We start from the raw sequence: 22103 nt of genomic DNA on the forward strand, positions 1-22103 counted from the left end.
TATGGCATATTGAACAGACATTTTATACCATTAATGTCTAGTTACACTTCCACGACTCCCATCTAATGGGAGAAATACATGAAAAATACATGTGAGCAGCCAGAAGACATAGGCATACATGTCTGTTACCAGATGGTTGGGGGCCGCACAGAATGGTATTAAGGGCCGCATGTGGCCCCCGGGCCGCAGGTTGTGCACCCCTGCTCTAAACCCATCAAATTACAGACCGATTTCCCTCCTTAATCTGGATAATAAAATTTTCACCTCCATACTGGCCAGGAGACTGAACAACATTTTGCCTGATTTAATACATAAGGACCAGGTGGGGTTTATTCCTGAGAGAGAGGCTCCAGACAATATTAGGAAAGTACTGAACCTTGTGCAGGAGGCTAATAGACGCAATTCTCCCCTAGCCCTATTAGCGCTAGATATAGAAAAGGCATTCGATTCGGTCATGTGGGAGTATATAAACAAAGTTCTGATTAAGATGGGCATAACTGGCCCATTTCTTAAAGCGATTGGTTCATTGTACTCTTGCCCTGAAGCAAATCTTAAACTTCTCACCTCTAGCCCCTCCCCTATACGGATCCACAGAGGTACACGACAAGGTTGTCCTTTATCTCCTGCCCTTTTTGCCATAGCAATGGAACCTTTAGCTATTCATATCAGAAACAATCCTGATATTAGCGGAGTGACTATAGGTGGGACGGAGTACAAGCTGAGCCTTTTTGCGGATGATTTGCTGATGTCCATTACAAACCCTTTGGTGTCCCTCCCCAACCTATTACAACTGCTAAAATCCTTCTCAGAAATCTCGGGCCTCAGAATTAATCACAGTAAATCGGAACTTCTTCCCTGCAATGTCCCTTCTCAACAGAAAGACCAACTGACACATAACTTCCCATTCCAGCTTAAATCGCAATACATTTCCTATCTAGGGACATTATTGCCCACCAAACCCGAATTAGTCTATAAATTTAATTTTCCCCCGATGTATACTAAAATCAGACGAGATTTGAAATCCTGGACCTCTCTACCGGTTTCGTGGGTAGGCAAGATTCATATAATTAAAATGGTGGTACTTCCTAGACTCTTGTATTTATTTAGGACCCTCCCCGTCCCGATCCCGTCGACCGACCTGAAATCTCTACAAAAAGACGTCATGAAATTTATATGGGCTAATAAAAGGCCACGTATTTCTAAGTCCACCATGTGTAAACATAAGTCCCAAGGGGGCTTATCTGTGCCGGACTTTTGGAGATACTACAGGGCGGCGAGACTGGCCCAACTCTTTCTAACACAGTTAGATAAGAAAAAACAACCACTATTGGTCTCTTTAGAGATGGCCAACATGGCGCCTTATACTTGGGCAGCCTTGATTTGGATGGTCCCATCCCTGCCGTTGATTGTCCGCACCACGTCCCTTTTATCACATTATTCTTTGTTACTCTGGAGGTCAGTCCGGTTCAAATATAAGCTGCAGTCTACACCATCCCCACTGACCCCATTATTCGGCAATCCGTTGTTTCGTCCAGGCTTACATCCCCTGTCATTCCACTGGTGGGCCAGCAAGAACCTCTGTGTTCTACATAAATTTCTCCGTAGAGGCTCCCTAGAGTCTAAAAGCGATTTTTTGGGGAAGCATTCTCCTCCAGATGGAGAACTTTTTAACGTTAATAGAATATTCTCCTTCTTAAGGTCTCTGGCTGGGTCAGTCCAAAGCCTAGAATTTGCCCCCTTTGAGCGAATGGTCGCATATTCCCTATACAAACAAGGCCTTCTGTCCAGAATATACGGATATCTTGACGCTCACCCAGAAGGGATAAAGCTACCCTATATGTTAGCCTGGGAAAGTGATATGGGCCTTGAATCCTCTGTCCCTACATGGTTCCGAAGATCACAAACACTTACAAAAGGTTCCTGGCAGGTCACTTTGGCGGAAACCTCTATAAAAATTTTACACAGGATGTACATGGTGCCAGCAAGGTTACATCATATGTACCCAGAGGTTTCACAGAAATGCTTTAGGGGATGTGATGCGGATGGTACAATGCTACACATTTGGTGGGGCTGCCCGGTGGTGAGGCGTTTTTGGGACGGGATCTGTTCACTGATTGCTTTGGTCTTAGGTTGTAGGTATTTGGCCACGATTCCTCTGTGTTTATTGGGTGACAAGCCCTCAGGGTTGTCCATGCCCAACTTTAAATTGTCGCAATTTATCTTGCTGGCGGCAAGAATTCACGTCGCTTTCAAGTGGCGCTCGCCTTCAGTTAGCAAACAAGCGGTCATAGATAGGGTTAACAAATTATTTCTTTCTGAAAGGCTCACGGCAATCAGGACAGATACGGTCAATGTCTTTGAGAAGGTCTGGGAACCATGGATGTTGTCATCTTTCGCAGTAGACCTCAGATACACTTTCACGCTGTAAAATGCCTGTGCAAAATTGTATAGTTGTATACTGTACTTACCTGTACCTGAAACGATTGATCCGATTTGTTTGTATGTTTTTTGGTTATTGTTAGATTTTCTCTGACAAAACTTCACCATAATGATCTGTATCACATTATTGATCTGTAATGTGTTCGATACTGTAACTATCTATATTTGAATCACAATTCTTCAAATAAATGATTTTTGAAACTAAATTGCATTACTGAAATAAATGAACTTTGCACGATATTCTAATTTTTCGAGTTTCACCTGTATGTGTAAGAACCAGGGAAGAATGCAACACTGCGCAGATCCAGATCTAAAACTAAAAGGCTTGCTTCATTATACCTAAAAAATCTGCCACATGGACTAAGCATGGATTAATCCCAGGACTTTTTATATGTGTATGTTTCAGACACTATGCAGTGATGAGAATTGCTAAGGGTGCTTTCAGACTTGCGGCACAGTATTCCGTGAGGCAGTTCCCTCGCCCGCCGGATCCGTCAATACGGACGCAAACTGATGGCATTTGTCAGATGGATCCGTCTGACAAATGCATTGAAATACCGCATCAGTCTATCTGGTGGCATTTGCATTTTTAAAGGTCTGCGTTTTGCTGGAACACTTAATGCCGCATCCGGCACTAATACACTTCAATGTAAATTAATGCTGGATCCGCATTCTGGCAAGTGATCAGTATTTTTAGCCCGAGATAACACTGCAGCATGCTGCGGTATTTTCTCCGTCCAAAAAAATGTTAGAGGGACTGAACTGATGCATCCTGAATGGCTAGCTCTCCATTTAGAATGCATTAGGATAAAACTGATTAGTTTTTTCCCGGTATTGGGCCTCTGTGATGGAACTCAATACCGGAAAACAAAAACGCTAGTGTGAAAGTACTCTAAGTCTGGACACTATATTGAACTCCCAAATACTAAGGGGCACATTCATGAAGACCGGTGATTTAGACTTCGATCTTAAGCAGCCACAAATGGTCTGGAGGGCACTCAAATATCTAGCTTTGCAAGGAAACGCCAGGAAATCATTTCTTTAAATCTATATTATTTTTTTTTGAGGTGGACACTGATTTTAATGCAAATATGTATTGAATAAATACCTTTTAGATATCCATATATAAGTTTCCTTGCAACGCCAGATATTTGAGTGCCCTCCAGACCCTTCCAATTGTTTATATTGGCAGGGGATGTGCCGTGGAGTGTGCACCTAATCTGCGGATTTGGAACGGTAGAGCCACTGTAACTACTAACTATGATCTTAAGAAACCCTATAGCTTGCGGTGGATCGCCGAAGTTATGTAGAGGTGCCGGCTCTAAATGTAAGGCGGCTTCATTGCTGTCTTACATTTAGACCATTTTCTACGCCTAAACCTACACTACGCCTACTTTTTCAGACCTGGCATAAGCGGGGAGAAGTTGCAAATTCTGCCGCACCATGGCAATCATTAGAAGAAATAAAACAGTCGCTGGGAATGGAGCTCATGAGGAGATATGAAGTACAGAGAGGATGGACAGGACAGACTGGTAATGTGGGGCTGTGGTAATGGGGACTGCATACAAGTGCTGCTGCTCATTAGCTACACCCCCACCCTCCTCATGTCTCCTCATGAACTCCATTCCTACAGAGAATCAGCTGATGACCATATTAAACTGTATTCAGGATGATAATCCCTGACGAGCAGAGAGGAGGATGAGGAAGCTCTTTACCTCAGTGTTCTGAATTAACTTGTCCTCCTGTGTGAGTAGAACAGGTTTTGTGTATACTAATAGGGCAGCGCCCATTTTATTTATCCTAATGATTGCTCCTCAGACAAAATGAGCCATTATAACTAATGAAAGGTATTTGGGAATGTATTTCTAAGTATAAGTATTTTCAGTAATTTGGTTTTATTAATTCCTGAAGAACACCCTAAAGTAATTGTAGAATATCATATTATGTTAAGATTATGATTAATGCATTGGGACATTGAAACAATCCTGTTATCTTGTCTGTTCATAGTTCATACATCTCATGGTTTGACACCCACCGAATCAGTTATTCACTTATGATCTGGAGATGTATTGTTGTATAATATGGTGTATTTGTTCAGGAGTGTGTCCATTCTCAATCATTTTATTTTTGTTTTATAGGGAAGGAACAAGCCTAGAAGATGTGGTTGAAAAACAGGGAGATACCATAGAATATCTACAGCGTCACAACGCACTGCTTAGTCAACAGCTTCTGGCTCTTACAGCACAGCAGACACAGCAGCAATGCAGAATAGCGGAAAATCAAGGAGCGTGACTCTGACAAAGGGCTCAATCACACGACCATGGTTTGGTTCCGCATCCGAGCCACATTTTTTGCGGCTCGGGTTCGGACCCATTCACTTCAATAGGGCTGCAAAAGATGCGGATAGCATGGGCCATCTGTGCCGTTCCACAAATTGCAGAAGGCACACGGGCGGCATCCGTATTTTGCGATCCGCAATTTGCAGACCGCAAAACACGGCATGGTCGTGTGAATGAGCCCAAAGCCTAATGGTTCGAAGCTACAACGTACTGTGTTATTGACCATCATAAAGTTGACTTTCAAGAGTTATCACAGATGATGCCAGGGGAGAGAAGGGTCAGACAAAGTGGATATTTTTGCTCGATCCTTTTGTTCTCCTCCCTCCCCATTGAGTACACATACCCTTTTGGCCCAACTGTGAAGGAGTATGGAGAGATGGCTGTTATTTGGCCGGCCGTTATTGAATATTTACGGCTGCTCTTACTGACCTCTCCAAAAATCTTATCTTTTTGTGATTTATTGTGGTATTTATTTAAAGGGTATGTCCACAATTGCAACAATTTTTTTTCTTTACTTCCATGCATGTTAAAATAAAAATTTAAACTATTTTGCAAATGGTCTTGATTTTAAAAAATCACATACTGAATGATGACTCCATGGTTAGACTACAAACAAACTCTGTGTTGTCTGACCCTGAAGTCATCCTCCTAATTATATGTAGTGTACTATATGTAATGTATACATATGATAATAAGGATGACTACAGGCTTCAGATGACACAGGGATTGTTTGTAGCCTGCAACCATAATCACTTTATAATTCTTGTCTGTGACCATAGAGACCCATAGAAGCTGTAAGTACAAAATGGTAGGATATTTAATTTTTTTAATCAAGTCGATTTGCAAACTTTGTAAATTTTCTGCTTGAGGTGCATTGGAACATTTCAGAATTGGTTGTAGTTGTATATAGCCTTTAACTTTTTTTTTCCAGTCGATTTTTATATTGACACTTCACTAGACAGAAAATCCATTTGTATGCAATATTTTGTTCAATGGTCTAATAATATGTGCTTGTTACTTTCAATCGATCACAAATCATGAGTATTAATCCACAAAAATAGGAATAGGTTTTCCTGGATAATTTCCAATTGTTGATGGTTATGCTAGACCTAACGTAAAGTCGTATGCATTTTGCTTGATAATTGCCTTTGCCTGTGTTTTTTTAATTTATTTTTTATGCAACTGTGGTTTTCATGTAAATTGCAGCTGATTTTGTTACCCTCATATTAAAGTTGTTATTTTAAAGGGGGTTCTCTGTCCACCAGCATCCTGTCCTAGAATGAGAGCAGGACTGGTTGCTGCCACTTGCATAACCGTCTAGTGGGGTGAAGGGCCTTACTGCACACTATAGTGCCCTACAATAGATGGTAATGATGTGATCCTGCCTATGCTAGGCCATCATGGCAGAGCAGCCTGACAGGAAAACTCCCCAATATGTAGTACATACAAGTTCCAGAGGGTATAGTGAGTAGCGAGGCTTTTCTTTCTAGGCAAAGTGGTAACAACCAAATCTTACATTCTAGGACAGGTTGCTGGTAGCTATGTAAAAGTGTTCTTAAATAACCCCTTTAAGACACAAAAACAATATTATTTGACTACTGAAATGGTCCATCCATATTTTTTCATCCTTAGTTTTATAACAGGGTTGTGTTTTATGTTCTGTTTTTTTTTTTTTTTCCTTTTTAGACTATAATTTAGCCTGTTTTTTGTTTGCTGAGATTTTTAGGTTTTTCTGGTTTGGTCTATACGTATATATACAAACTGTGATTCCCATTTCATGTTTCCTTATATTTTATTTTAATAGTATTTTTTAGTTTTCTGTATTTATTTTTAAGGTTCTACTATTCACATGAAAAAAAAAAAAAAAATAGCTTCTTGCCATGTTAATTTTTGAAGGTATTTTTTGATAAAGCAAACTCTACCTACTGACTTTTGCTAAGGACTTCTGCCTTGCTCTTACATATAGTAATGAATTATCTGGACAGAAGGAATATGTCAATGACATTTACATGATATTATTTGAAATGTAAAATTTGCTGGCTGATCTCTTTCCAGTTACAAATGACTGTTCACCGTACATGTTACAATATATAGAAGGGTATTTGTTAGTTCACACGCCAAAGAGTGGTCCCAAAACTATAACCAACCCGAGGCCATGTTCAGACGGCAAAATGTGCAAAGCGTTTTTTAACTTGCCACAATTTGCGTCAAAATCATTTGAAATGTCTTTCCTTGGATAAAAAATTCTTTTTTTTTCGAGAAGTGCTTACTTGGTATGTTTTTTGCAGCCATTTATGCAGGTGAAAACGCTGTTGAAAAAATATATACCTAAAACTTCTGCATTTCAGCAGCTGATTTCTATAGAAACCAACATACCCTTATTACACTTTATTTGACTTTATGTCAAATAGCTTTACTACTCCTAATGCAATCTCTGCACCATTTGCAGAAGACTTCACATTTAAAGGGCATCTGTCAGCAGATTTGTACCTATGAAACTCCCTGACCTGTTGCATGTGCCCTTGGCAGCTAAAGGCATCTGTGTTGGTCCCATCTTCATTTGTGCCCATATTGCTGAGCAAAATGAAGTTTTAATATATGCAAATGAGCCTCTAGGAGCAACTGCTATGCCCGCTTTAACAGGGCCAGGTGTGATGACTTTTTCACTGCCCGGCCCTGGCAAGCAAAGTGTAGAGGGCGCAGCAGTTGCAGAGAGAGCAGAGCCTGAGCTCATTTCCATATGACATCATTTTCTCTCAGCAATGTGGGCACATATGAACATGGGACCAACACAGATGCCTTCAGCTGCCAAACATGTAACATTTCAACCAGTTTCGTAGGTACAAATACGTGAAGTCAAATAAAAATGCCCTTTAATCATTCTAGAAATCTTCTTGTCAAAGACCTGCATTAAACATCTCTCTTTACCTGCTCTGCTTTTAAGACTGCATAAGAAGTAAATGTTCTGCATCTGATGAATGACTGTATAAAACCTATTTATTCGACCTCTGATCACACACTATGGGACTTATGATGGACAGAGTATGCTGTGGCCCATAATATACTGTGTATACGTGTATGTATGCTTGAAATAATATGCATTTTCCACTGCAGATTGAGCCACTTCATATCGTACATGGAGCTGTGTACATCATTATGTAGTGGTGTGACACTTCTCCACTCTCTTGTATGGCTGGATGTACATTGGGCATGCTCGAGTGTTCTTTTCGTAAGTGTATACGGAAGTACTAACTGGCTATAATAAATGCGTCTTGTGAGGATGATCATGGAGTGAATCTTGTGAAAGCTGCTTGGGTTTATGTGCACTAAAACCCTATTGCAGGGATATTGGATGAGCATAGTATGTTACTACGGTGTTATTACAGGTATTTCCCTTTCAGGTCCCAGAATGACTGTTATCTTCTGTTTCCTACATGCTTAAACTACTGAAGACAGTTGGAAGCCATTTCTGTTAATCCTGGTGTATGTTTTTGTACTGGGACGTATTACTTTTTTTTACCACTTTTGAACAATGTCTTGTGATTAGTACAGTGATGTTCAGTTAATTATAACAAATGCTGCAATATCTTACTTGTCTACTTAATAAAGAAACGGTGACATTGCATCAAATGAGTTGCCTATGCATAGAAAAACATGGTTGCTTTCCTCCAGAAACAATGCCAAACCTGTCCATGGTTCGTCTTGTATTACAGCTTAACAACATTACAGTCCAAGGACAGAAGCTGCTCTTCCACAGACAACAGGCGAGGTTTACGGAGAAAAAACTTGATGTTGCTCATGAACCTGTAATGAATTCTGGACTGTGTGTGTGTGTGTGTGTATAATTATATATAATTACATACACACTGTATTTCCTTCAACATAAGACACACAAGGTTTTAGAGGAGGGAAAACAATATTTTTCCTCAGATCCCCAAAATCAGAGCCCCATGTGTCATCACACCTCAGATCAGATGCCCATCAGACCCCATTTCTTCATCACACCATCACAACTCCATCAGACCTCAGATTAGGCCCACATCCTACATTTGAGACCTAAAAGAAGTAAATGAACTTGCCTCTCCTGATCCATAGGGGGAAGTGCTCACTAGTATTCGCTTCATAAGACGCACTGCAATTTTTACCCACTTTTGGCGGAAAGTGTTTCTTATGGTGTGGGACATATATAATGTTTGTGGGAAAAAATCTGGAAACCCATTCATGCACATTATGCAAGAACGAGGTTATTCTAGCGTTTTGAAAGCTTTTGGCTGCAAGCTAGTAGCCATAACAAAATGTACAGTACGACTAAATAGTGTTTTAAAAAACCCCATCCATGCTCTGCTAAAGTAAATTACAGATTTTTATTTATTTTTTTACATTTCAGCCGTTGCGTAGAAATGGATCAAAATCCACACGATTGTCTTGCATTGTTCTTTATGCAGATTTTGAGACCGATTTACTGCAGAGTCTTCTACATGTGAGAGTGTCCTGAGAGAGGTGATGGGTGAGTAAAAAGGCCCCCTAATTGGCTGAAATCAATATTATACTCGCCCCTTTCTCCGCTGCTGCCCTTTATGCCACTACACGCTTGCAAACTGTAACAGTGACCTGCCATCTATATGGCACATGACCAATGCAGCCATACACTGCCCTCTGCGGTCAGTGATGTACACCTGCAGACTGGTACATCACTGCTGTAGTAAACAAGCAGCGGCAGGAAGACTGGACCAGAGTCGTGGAGAAAGAGGGGAATATAACCTTTTTGATTTTAGCCAAATTGGAGGCTTGTTTGCGAGTTTTTTATTTCTCGGGTGGACAGCCCATTTAAGGTCCCTCTCACATGGCTGATGATCTAGTTCGGTAGAAGTAGAAATCGCCAGAGGGGAACTGATCCCATAGCTTTCTATGGGACTGTTCCTCTACATCCAGTGCATCAGTTATGGTGCCGGATACTCGGCTGCATGCCCTGTTTTTCTGTGCAGATCTGTTCACTAAAGTGCTGTGCACATATATCAGTTGTGTCCTGCTCCGCGCCTGAAATAGCTGGCCTGCCACAACTGGCCTGACTGGTCATCCTTTTGATAGCAGGTAGGTTTGTTAGCTAATGGTAGCACAGTCCTTGTTTTCCTGTACAAAATAATTTTATAAAGGTTTTCTGAAAACAAGATCTGATTCATAAACATTTTTTGCACTATGTAAATTCAGATTTTCATTTCCTACTGTTAAAAAAAAAAAAAAAAAAAATAAATTTTTAATAAAGACTTCTGGTGGATAATGTTTCATGTATCCTGTTTTAAAGGGTTTACAGGTGTACAGGTTAGCTGCAGCATTTATTTAATTTATGCACTTATATAGCGGTGACATATTCCGCAATGCTTTTACAGATGTCCGTATCATGCTGTCCCCCCAGTGGAGCTTACTATCGAAGTTCCCTATCAGTATGTCTATGGAGTGTGTGAGGAAACCCATGCAATCACGGGGAGAACATACAAACCCAATACAGATGTTGTCCTTGGTCGAATTCAAACCCATGACCCCGGCGCTGCAAGGCACCAGTGCTAACCACTGAGCCACCGTGCTGCCCTTTCATTTATGAAAGCTTCCATCAACAGCAATCATTGTATGTAAAGATAAGCAAAGCGAGCTTCGGATTTTACATCCGAAGTCTCTTCATTCAAAACTTTGAAACCAATTTAAAACTTGATACTGAACTCTGCTTCAGTTCCAACTGGTACCTCGGGACCGAAGCTGAGTTTGGTTTCAAATTTTAAAAATCGGTTACCAAAGTTATTCAACGAAGTCACATGCAACTTCGCGAATAACTAACTTCGGCTCATCGGCATGGAGTGCGTCTTGTTTAGTGAATGATAAGAATTATTTTTGTTAATGTACGCTGGTTAAGAGAAAGATTAAAGAGATTTGCTATTTTTGACTGGATGGGGAGGTACTTGCCAGCTATCCTCTGCCTTCAGGAAACACATGGACAAAGATTTGTTAAATGGTTTACATATAAAACATGGATAGGAGCACGATATCATTCAGTATATACATCATATTCAATGGGAGTTTCTATCTTAGTACATAAAGTGAATTTTAAGTATATTTCATGTAAGGCGGATAATTTTGGCAGGTATCTTCTTACAGTGTAGAGTTAATGGTATATTGATGGCAATAGCAAACATATACAGTGGATATAAAAAGTCTACACACCCCTGTTAAAATGTCGGGTTTCTGTGCTGTAAAAAAAAAATGAGACAGATAAATAATTTTAGAACTTTTTCCACCTTTTAATGTAACCTATAAATTGTTCAACTCAATGGAAAAACAAACTGAAATCTTTTAGGTGGAGGGAAGAAAACAAACAAAAAAAATAACGTGGTTGCATAAGTGTGCACACCCTCTTATTACTGGGGATGTAGCTGTGTTCAGAATTAAGCAATCGCATTCAAAATCATCAGTTAGATTATGAGAACTATAGAATTTACAACAAGCGCTGAATGGTAATGTAGAAAACTGTCTACCATTATATAGGTATAAAATGATACCTTACCAATAGTGTTGAGCAAACTTGGGTTTCAAATTCGGCATACAAAGTTCGGGTTATCTAAGAATTCTGTTATGGATTCCGCTACCACAGACCATAAGTTCGCTCATCCCTACTTACTAATCCTCAACACTTCTTGGTTCCCCACCAGTCTCTGCTACCTCGTAACAGCTTTCGGCCAATCACCGGTTCAACAAGTGAATGGCTGTGCTGTAATTTCCTGTGTGTTGAGAGGGAACAGGAGGTGTTTGATCAGGAGTGGCAGGGGATCAGTGAGGTGAGTGTCACTTATTTTACAGTGAGCAGATCCTGTTTTTTTGACAACCTCATTTGAACAATTAGCATTTATCATGTAGACAAAGTTAATATAAGCCTGCTGGATTATAGGTTGGTTGTAACCATGGTAACGAGTAGTATTGAGCGCGAATATTCGTATTGCTAATTTTTATAGCGAATATCGGCACTTCGAGAATTTGCTAATATTTAGAATATAGCGCTATATATTCGTAATCTCGAATATTTGTTTTTTAAACCGTACACATGATCCCTCCCTACTTCTAGCTTGTGGGCCAATGAGAAGGTTGCAATATCGTTGTCAGCGTTTATCAACATCCCTAGCAACCAATAGAAAAGTTGCCTACCCCTTACTGTATAAGAACGTCCCCAGCAGCCATGTTGTGCTGTTTCATGCAGTTGCGTGAGAGAGAGAGAGGAGCGTGATTTCTGTACTTTGCTGAATTGCTATGTCATATTACATTTGATACCTCATATATATAGATATATATATATGTAATCCAGATAGTTAGTGGGAGATGGTCAGTGTAGGTTAGTGAATAGTGTAGCTGATAGGTTCCAGTGTAGGGTGTTGGGTACATTAGTTAGCTCAGTTATATATATATATATATATATATATATATATTGCAATTGCAAGAAAAAGTATGTGGACCCTTTGGAATTATATGGATTTCTGCACAAATTGGTCATAAAATGTGATCTGATCTTCATCTAAGTCACAACAATAGACAATCACAGTCTGCTCAAACTAATAACACACAAATAATTAAATGTTACCATGTTTTTATTGAACACACCATGTAAACATTCACAGTGCAGGTGGAAAAAGTATGTGAACCCTTGGATTTAATAACTGGTTGAACCTCCTTTGGCAGCAATAACTTCAACTAAACGTTTCCTGTAGTTGCAGATCAGACGTGCACAACGGTCAGGAGTAATTCTTGGCCATTCCTCTTTACAGAACTGTTTCAGTTCAGCAATATTCTTGGAATGTCTGGTGTGAATCGCTTTCTTGAGGTCATGCCACAGCATCTCAATCGGGTTGAGGTCAGGACTCTGATTGGGCCACTCCAGAAGGCATATTTTCTTCTGTTTAAGCCATTCTGTTGGTGATTTACTTCTATGCTTTTGTTCATTGTCCTGTTGCAACAGCCATCTTCTGTTGAGCTTCAGCTGGTGGACAGAGGGCCTTAAGTTCTCCTGCAAAATGTCTTGATAAACTTGGGAATTCATTTTTCCTTCGATTATATCAATCCGTCCAGGCCTTGACGCAGCAAAGCAGCGCCAAACCATGATGCCCCCACCACCATACTTCACAGTTGGGATGAGGTTTTGATGTTGGTGTGCTGTGCCTCTTTTTCTCCACACACAGTGTTGTGTGTTTCTTCCAAACAACTCAACTTTGGTTTCATCTGTCCACAGAATATTTTGCAATTACTGCTGTGGCACATCCAGGTGCTCTTGTGCAAACTGTAAACGTGTAGCAATGTTTTTCTTTTTTTTGGACATCAGTGGCTTCCTCTGTGAAATCCTCCCATGAATTCCATTTTGTTTAGTGTTTTACGTATCGTAGATTCGCTAACAGGGATGTTAGCATATGCCAGAGACTTTTGTAACTCTTTGCTGACACTAGGATTCTTCTTCACCTCATTGAGCAGTCTGCACTGTGCTCTTGCAGTTATCTTTACAGGACAGCCACTCCTAGGGAGAGTAGCAGCAGTGCTGAACTTTCTCCATCTATAGACAATTACCGTGGACTAATGAACAGCAAGGCTTTTGGAGATACTTTTATAACCGTTTCCAGCTTTATACAAGTCAACAATTCTTAATCGTAGGTATTCTGAGAGCTTTTGTGCGAGCCATCATTCACATCCGGCAATGCTTCTTGTGAAAAGCAAACCCAGAACTGGTGTGTGTGTTTTTTTATTTTTTATTTTTTTATATAGGGCAGGGCAGCTGTAACCAACACCTCCAATCTCATCTCATTGATTGGACGCCTCACTCCAATTAGCTCTTGGAGATGTCAATAGTCTAGGGGTCCACATACTTTTTCCATCTGCACTGTGAATGTTTACATGGTGTGTTCAATAAAAACATGGTAACATTTAAGCAACATTTTAATTCTTTGTGTGTTATTATTTTAAGCAGACTATGATTGTCTATTGATGTGACGTGTGTGTGTGTGTGTGTATGTGTATATATATATATATATATATATATATATTATATTCATATTCCAGATAGTTAGTGGGAGATAGTGTAGGTAAGTTAGTGAATAGTGTAGCTGTTAGTTAGCTCGGTCATATATATCATCCAGATAGTTAGTTAGTGGGAGATAGTGTAGGTTAGTTAATAGTGAATAGTGTAGCTGATAGGTTCCAGTGCAGGGTGTAGTGTAGGTTAGATAGAGATATAGTATAGTGTAGCCTTTTGCTCTCTGTGGGAAAAAAATTAAAATAAATCTTTTGCTATATTTTAGTGTTACTGGTTTAGGGTTTCATGTACTAGGGAGGGATTATTGTCAGCGTCTTTTGTCTGTGAAAAAAAAAAGGCTTTTCCTGTCTGATTTTGTGTCATTGTCTTAGGGTTTAGTGTTTTCTCTTAAAAACCTTGTGGTCAAATCATGAGTGGATGTGGTCGTGGTAGGGGAGTTGGTGCCAGGAGGGGCAGGCGCAAGTGGCAGGGGCATCTGCCTCATCTGTGATTTAAATATATTTTTTTTGGGTGGTGTGGCAGTCACCCTATTTCATCTCGAGACGCCGAGGCATTTGTGTCATTAGTGACACAAGCCAGTGCGATGGAGTCCTCTGCTCCGGCTATGAGCAGCAGCAGCAGCTCTCTGCCTCCTGCAGGACCAGCCCCCAAGACTCGTCCCTGATGCTGTTTGACAGCGACAGCCAGAGGGACATCTTGGGGGAGGTAATGCAGGAGAGTGAGCTAGAGCTTGGTCTCGATGTTTAGGACCTTTTGGAAGGGAAGGAGGAGGAGGGGGTGCCGCCCATCAGTACTCCAGTGACATACCTTCCAACTAGTGCGGGTGGTTTCGGCCACAGAAACCCCGCACCTTGTCAGACCCAGGCATCAGCGAGTGGACAGCGGAGCTAGGTCAGGGGCTCCCCGTATGCTGTTCCCCTCAGTCAACCACTGGTCGACCTTGGGTCTGATATTACAGAGGATGAAGAGGAGGGTGACCTAGAATGGGTGCCACCTGCCTTGTCAGATGACAGCAGCACTGATGAGGAAGGTAGGCACCCAAGGCAAACGGTGCTCCAGGGAGCCCAGTGGCAGGGGCTCCACTGGTAATTGCGGCAGGAGGTGCCGGCTCCACCTGTGCGCACCGAGCCTGAACAGGCGCAAGCCAGCACCACCCTATCTGACAGGAGGTCTGTGCGTAAGTCACCTGTTTGGGCTTACTTCACCCTGGCAGCAGATGATCAGACAATTGCCATCTGTCCGCTATGCCATGCCAGGGTGAGGAGAGGGAGGTCTGTTGCTTGGCTGGGTACCACTGCCCTTATCCAGCAGAGAGAGGGAGAGTCAATCACTGGCGGGAGTGGGACCAGATGCAGGGTGGTCGCAGCAGTGCGCAGGGGACAGCAGCAGTGCGCAGGGGACGCATTTGAACACACCGGCTCTCCCTTCTCACTAGGCCCAGACTCCTAGTTGTCAGCAAACTCCTCCAAAAATTCTTCCTCCTCCTCATCCTGGTCTTGGTGGAGCAGTGTTGCCTCTTCTTGCTCCACCAAGGCATTCTCCCCAGCATCAAGCAGGCGTTCTAGTGTCCTGCCCAGCAGGAACACTATGGGGAGCACGTCATTGAGGCCAAAATGCTCCCCGCTGATCATTGGTATCTGAGAGGACCAAAAACATTATGGGCGAGGGCCTGCTGCCACTTTGTTGACTCTAGATAAATTCTGCCTGATCGCACATCCCAGTGACATCGATGATCCATTTGGATGTCTGTCCAACTTTTATGCGCCTAACAAGGTGACCACGGGTAACTGGAATCGGTGTTCGATTCCGGAGTGGGAGCCAGGGAAACGGTTACCACATCCAAGGAAGGCAAGCGGGGGGCGCACAAATTGCCCACTCCCGACTCGGGAAGGTAGTGACAATAAATAACAATACAGGACTCGTAAGAGGCCCTGTTATTGGAATGAGTAATAAAAAATTACAGGGAATGTCACTGGTATGTAGGATGAGGAAACGTTATATAGGAGAGGTACCTCAGGTAATGTCACTGTTCGCAGCGTCTACGCAAAAAATACACTGTATGTCAGATATGCGAAGGCCTGCAGGTGAGCTGACCAGTGAAAACATTATGGGCGAGGGCCTGCTGCCGCTTTGTTGACGCTAGATAACTTTTGCCTGATTGCACGTCCCCGTGACGTCGACGATCTATTTGGATGTCAGCCCTATAAAATGTGGAGCAATTTTTCCACAAGGACCTTCTGGTGTAGAACCGTTTTGCTTGTCCTCTCTACGAGATGTATTGGAGATGATAAGTTCTCTTTGTAGTGGGGGTCGAAAAGGGTGAACAACCAGTAATCAGTGTTGTCTAAAATGCGTATACCGTGTGGGTCGCGGGAAAGGCAGCCTAACCTGAAGTCATCCATGTGTGCCAGAGTACCAACAGGCAAGTCCTCGCTGTCGTTAGTGGCGTTGCTAGAGGGGGGCGAGGGGGGGCAATCACCCCCCCATGTTGTTGTTCTTTGCCCCCTGCTGATTCTCCATTATGGAAGCGCTCATTAGTACCAAAGGACCAGGAAGCGGTAAACGCTCTGTACTTACCACTTCCTGGTCCTCGGCTGTGCACAGCGTGAGAGCGCTCTGTGACCTCGCTCTGTGCGCGCCAGTTCAGAGCACAGTCGACTGAGAAGAGAGAAAATTGCAGGCGGCGTCCGTCCAGGAGAAGGAGAGGTAAGTGGTTTTTTATTTTATAAAAAATGTAGCTGCTGGGGGCATAATGGGGGCTAATTGAAGGCATATGGGGGCTAATTGGAGGCATATGGGGGCTAATGATGCATAATGGGGGCTAATGAGAGGCGTCATGGGAGCTAATCAGACTATTAGAGGCATATGGGGGCTATTGAGGCATATGGGCGCTAATAAGAGGCATAATGGGGGCTAATTAGAGACATAATGGGGGCTGAGGTATAATGGCTTATAATGGGGGCTAATGAGGCATAAGGGCTGATATGGGGGCTAATGAAAGGCATGGGGGCTGATATGGGGTGATAAGAGGCATAATGGGGGCTAATAAGAGGAACAATGGGGGCTAATGAGGCATAAGGTCTGATATGGGGGCTAATGAGGCATAAGGGCTGATATGGGGGCTGATATGGGAGTGATGAGAGGCATAATGTGTCTTCCACAGATCCACAATAACAGTGCGCCTGCGCACTGACGAGAGACAGAAAGAAGGGGAAAGAATCCGCGGAAGCAAGCAGAGGACGGCACAGCAGACGACTGAATAGCTTCTTTTGTAAGTAAATTGTTTTATTATAAATGTATGCCTGCATACCGCAATTCTCTCGTATTTTGTAATCTTATTCATATATACTTATTTTGTTTTTGCCCCCCCATTTTTGACTGTGGTATCTTTGTGTCCCCCCTATATATTCTTCCTAGAGTCGCCACTGGCTGCTGTCATCAGGAGGTGAGCTGACCCTGTAAAGATTGTAGGGGAGGGCCTGCTGGTGAGCTGACCATTTAAAAAATTGTGTGGATGAGGGCCTGATGCCGAGCTGACCATGTAAAAAGTTTTGTGGGCGAGGGCCTGATGCCGAGCTGAGCATTTAAAAAACTTTTGTGAATACGGGCCTGCGGCCGAGCTGACCATTTAAAACATTTCGTGGACGAGGGATTGCTACCGAGCTGACCATTTAAAAAAAATTGTGGACGAGAGCCACAGCTCAGTCTGGTCCCTTATGCCCTGACACAGCACTGCGGCGGTGTGCTGTTTGTCACCTAAGCAAATTAGTTTCAGCACGGCCTGTTGCTGCTTCCTCACTGCAGTGCTACATTGCTTCCAGCTACTGACTGATGGCTGACTGGTGGTGCTGCAAGATGATAATTCAGAGGTGGAAGTGGAGGGGTTGAAGGGGGGGTTGAATCCAGTAACGTAGGTGGTGGCAGAAACCCTGATGGAAGTAGGACCCCAAATCCTTGGCGTCAGTAGCGCCAGTGCCTTCCCAGGGTACGACTCGCTCCCGGCCTCCACAACATTCACCAAGTGTGCCGTCAGTAAAATTTTGCGTACCTGGCCAAAAGAGCTTGTAATGTCGCTGCCACCACCGCCTAATGAAAAATTAAACTGAATGAATGTCACTGATATTTAGGATGCACACACGTTATACAGGAGATTTGGCGCTGGTAATGTCGCTGTCACCACCGGCTAATAAAAAATTGCACTGAATAATTGTCGCTGATATTTCTGATGCGCTAACGTTATATTGGAGATGTAGAGCAGGTAATGTCGCTGACTCCAGCAGCAGCAAAAAAAATTGACTAAATGTCACTGATATTTCAGATACGCAAACGTTATACAGGAGATGTCACTGTCCACAGTGGACACCGTCTACGGAAAGAGGACACTGGATGTCAGATATTTTAGGGATGTGCACACTTTAAACAGGAGATTTGGCGTGGATAATTTAACTGTCCGCAGTGGACACCGTCTATTAAAAAATTTAATTTGTCACCGAAACTATTTTGAAGCGCACACATTAAACAGCAGATGTGTGCCTGGTCAGGTCACTTTCAGAAGCGGACACCGTTTATTGAAAAATTTAATTTTATGTCAGAGAAAAATGTTAGAAGTACACACATTACACAGTAGATGTGGGCCTGGTCAGGTCACTGTCAGAATCGGAGACACCAGCTACGGAAAAAGTGCACTGGATGTCACTGACATTTTTGTGATGCGCACACTTTACACAGGGGATGAGGCGCAGATAATTTTACTGTCCGCAGGGGACACCATCTACGGAAAAACTGCACTGGATGTCGCTGATATTTTAGGGATGCGCACACTTTACACAGGAGATGTGGCGTGGATAATTTACCTGTCCGCTGTGGTCTATTACATGGTATTTAGCGCCGGTTGCGCTAAAAATATATATTGCTCCTGTCACGCACAATAGTCCTCAAAAGGACTTTTGGGTCTCTGAAAAGTTTTTTGTATAAAAATCTTCCTATTACACTCTCTACACTGTCTGTCCCTTCCTATGCACAGCTCTCCCTTACACTTAGCAATTTAGCGCAGGTTGCGCTGCAAAAATATATTGCTGCTGTCACATACAATATTAATTGTAATTCAATTATTAATACGTTTCATAAAATAATCACCTGAGTTTGTATTTGTACTTGGCACCATTCACTTTTGTCACTGCTAGAGAAAGGTCCCATTGTGTGGACCGAAATGTCGTTTTGGGGTGAATAAACGCACATTTACTGGAGGCTGTGCCTTGGCATGTTTTATTTATATATATATATATATATATATATATATAACAAATTTTACATTTCTTGTGGGCTTTACAAGGCGTAAACACGGTTGTTGTAACTTCGTTGTGGGAGTACTGGCCAGACCCCAATTGCTGCTACTGTTTGTTTACTACACACTAATTCACATTATATATTTTAAGAAATTCGTGAATGGACATAGATTATTTAAACACATGTCTCGTATACAACATTATAGGCGAATAATGTATGGGATGTTCCCTTATATTTGCTGCTTACTGATATGGTTTTTATTTCTTTTTCCTACAGATTCCTTGCCAGTGGGTATTCTTTTGCATCCCTGCATTTTGAGTTTCTTTTGGGAACCTCAACAATTTCTCGGATTGTGCGTCACACTTGCCATGTCACCTGGCACCAACTCTGAGAGACGGTGATGCCACAGCCCAAGACAGACGATTCGGTTCGGATCGCTGAGGGATTAAATCTTTCGGCGCAGTTTCCCAACTGCATCGGGGCAATGGATGGCAAGCACATTGTGTGAAGAAGCCTCCTCACTCAGGGTCCCGATTCTTCAATTATAAGCAATATTTTTTGGTAGTGCTTATGGCTGTTGCTGACAGTAACTACCGATTTATAATGGTTGATATCGGGGCCTATGGAAGCACAGCAGATGCTTGCATCTTTAGTGCTTCTAGAATGGGTGAGCGGCTTCGTGCCAACCAGCTTGCCCTGCCTGAGTCTAGAAGACTGCCCGGATCTGCTGGTCCGCCGGCTCCATTTGTCATCGTGGCGGATGAAGGGTTTGCATTGACTTCCCATCTTATGTGGCCCTTCCCAAAGCGTGGATTGGATATCAGGAGGCGTATTTTCAACTACTGGTTGACTCATGCCCGTCGGTATGTTGAGTGCGCTTTCGGAATACTCTCTAGCAAATGGAGGGTGTTTTTGTCATCCATACAGATGGATCTGGAGAATGCTACCCTGGTTATTCAAGCTTGTGTTGTTCTACACAACTTCACCAGGATTAATGAGGCTTCCTCTTCTGTTGACATTGAAGATTTTCCTACGTCATCAGGTTTGGGTTTGGAAAGGACCCTGCATAGACGACCTGGGACTGCAAGCATTTCAGTTCGGGAACTCTATGCAGACTACTTTTACAGCCCAAAGGGGTCCTTGCCATGGCAAAGGGACGCTTTTCGTGGCAGTTTTTGAAATCTTCTAGGCTCCTTAGTTTTTTTTTTATTTTGCAGATAGATTATGTACATTCGTGGCCAAAAGTTTTGAGAATTACACAAATATTAGTTTTCACAAAGTTTACTGCTAAACTGTTTTTAGATCTTTGTTTCAGTTGTTTCTGTGATGTAGTGAAATATAATTACTCGCACTTCATACGTTTCAAAGGCTTTTATCGACAATTACATGACATTTATGCAAAGAGTCAGTATTTGCAGTGTTGGCCCTTTTTTTTTTAGGACCTCTGCAATTCGACTGGACATGCTCTCAATCAACTTCTGGGCCAATTCCTGACTGATACCAACCCATTCTTTCATAATCACTTCTTGGAGTTTGTCAGAATTAGTGGGTTTTTGTTTGTCCACCCGCCTCTTGAGGATTGACCACAAGTTCTCAATGGGATTAAGATCTGGGGAGTTTCCAGGCCATGGACCCAAAATGTCAACATTTTGGTCCCCGAGCCACTTAGTTATCACTTTTGCCTTATGGCACGGTTCTCCATCATGCTGGAAAATGCATTGTTCTTCACCAAACTGTTGTTGGATTGTTGGAAGAAGTTACTGTTGGAGGGTGTTTTGGTACCATTCTTTGGCTGTGTTTTTGGGCAAAATTATGAGTGAGCCCACTCCCTTGGATGAGAAGCAACCCTACATATGAATGGTCTCAGGATGCTTTACTGTTGGCATGACACAGGACTGATGGTAGCGCTCACCTTTTCATCTCCGGACAAGCCTTTCTCCTGATGCCCCAAACAATCGGAAAGAGGCTTCATCGGAGAATATGACTTTGCCCAGTCCTCAGCAGTCCATTCACCATATTTTCTGCAGAAGATCAATCTTTTTTTTTTTTTTTGGAGAGAAGTGGCTTCTTTGCTGCCCTTCTTGACACCAGGCCATCTTCCAAAAGTCTTCGCCTCACTGTGTGTGCAGATGCGCTCACACCTGCCTGCTGCCATTCCTGAGCAAGCTCTGCACTGGTGGCTCTCCGATCCCGCAGCTGAATCCTCTTTAGGAGACGATCCTGGCGCTTGCTGGACTTTCTTGGATGCCCTGAAGCCTTCTTAACAAGAATTGAACCTCTTTCCTTGAAGTTCTTGATGATCCTATAAATTGTTGATTAAGGTGCAATCTTAGTAGCCACAATATCCTTGCCTGTGAAGCCATTTTTATGCAACGCAATGATGGCTGCACGCTTTTCTTTGCAGGTCACCATGGTTAACAATGGAAGAACAATGATTTCAAGCATCACCCTCCTTTTAACAGGTCAAGTCTGCCATTTTAACCCAATCAGCCTGACCTAATGATCTCCAGCCTTGTGCTCGTCAACATTCTCACCTGAGTTAATAAGACGATTACTGAAATGATCTCAGCAGGTCCTTTTAATGACAGCAATGAAATGCAGTGGAAAGTTTTTTTTGGGATTAAGTTAATTTTCATGGCAAAGAAGGACTATGCAATTCATCTGATCACTCTTCATAACATTCTGGAGTATATGCAAATTGCTATTATAAAAACTTAAGCAGCAACTTTTACAATTTCCAATATTTATGTAATTCTCAAAACTTTTGGCCACAACTGTACATTTATTGTGGCAGTTGAGTGTAGGGACCCGCAAGAGAATGAGGATCCTTGACGTGGGCTTGCGGGCTGAGGTTTTTTGGCCATAACATAGTTAAAAGTAAATATCAATACTAATGATGTTTTCCACAAAATGTCAACGACATTAACATTGTTAGTATTTAGCATATATGGTACAAAAAATCTTCTAATACCTCATGTTCACAT

The 22103-nt window shown here is 42.3% G+C and overlaps 1 protein-coding gene across 1 annotated transcript in view; it reads left to right on the forward strand.

The window, feature by feature from the left end:
• Nucleotides 1-8401, forward strand: part of TMEM192 (transmembrane protein 192) — an 87368-nt gene extending 78967 nt beyond the window's left edge. Inside the window, exon 6 of the mRNA XM_044299890.1 lies at nucleotides 4578-8401. Within this exon, the coding sequence (XP_044155825.1) occupies nucleotides 4578-4731 (154 nt within the window). The 3' untranslated portion in view covers nucleotides 4732-8401. The remainder of the gene's footprint in view (nucleotides 1-4577) is intronic.
• The last annotated feature ends 13702 nt before the right edge of the window (nucleotides 8402-22103 follow it).

The sequence above is a fragment of the Bufo gargarizans genome, chromosome 1 (assembly GCF_014858855.1).
Source record: "Bufo gargarizans isolate SCDJY-AF-19 chromosome 1, ASM1485885v1, whole genome shotgun sequence".
Taxonomy (NCBI): domain Eukaryota; kingdom Metazoa; phylum Chordata; class Amphibia; order Anura; family Bufonidae; genus Bufo; species Bufo gargarizans.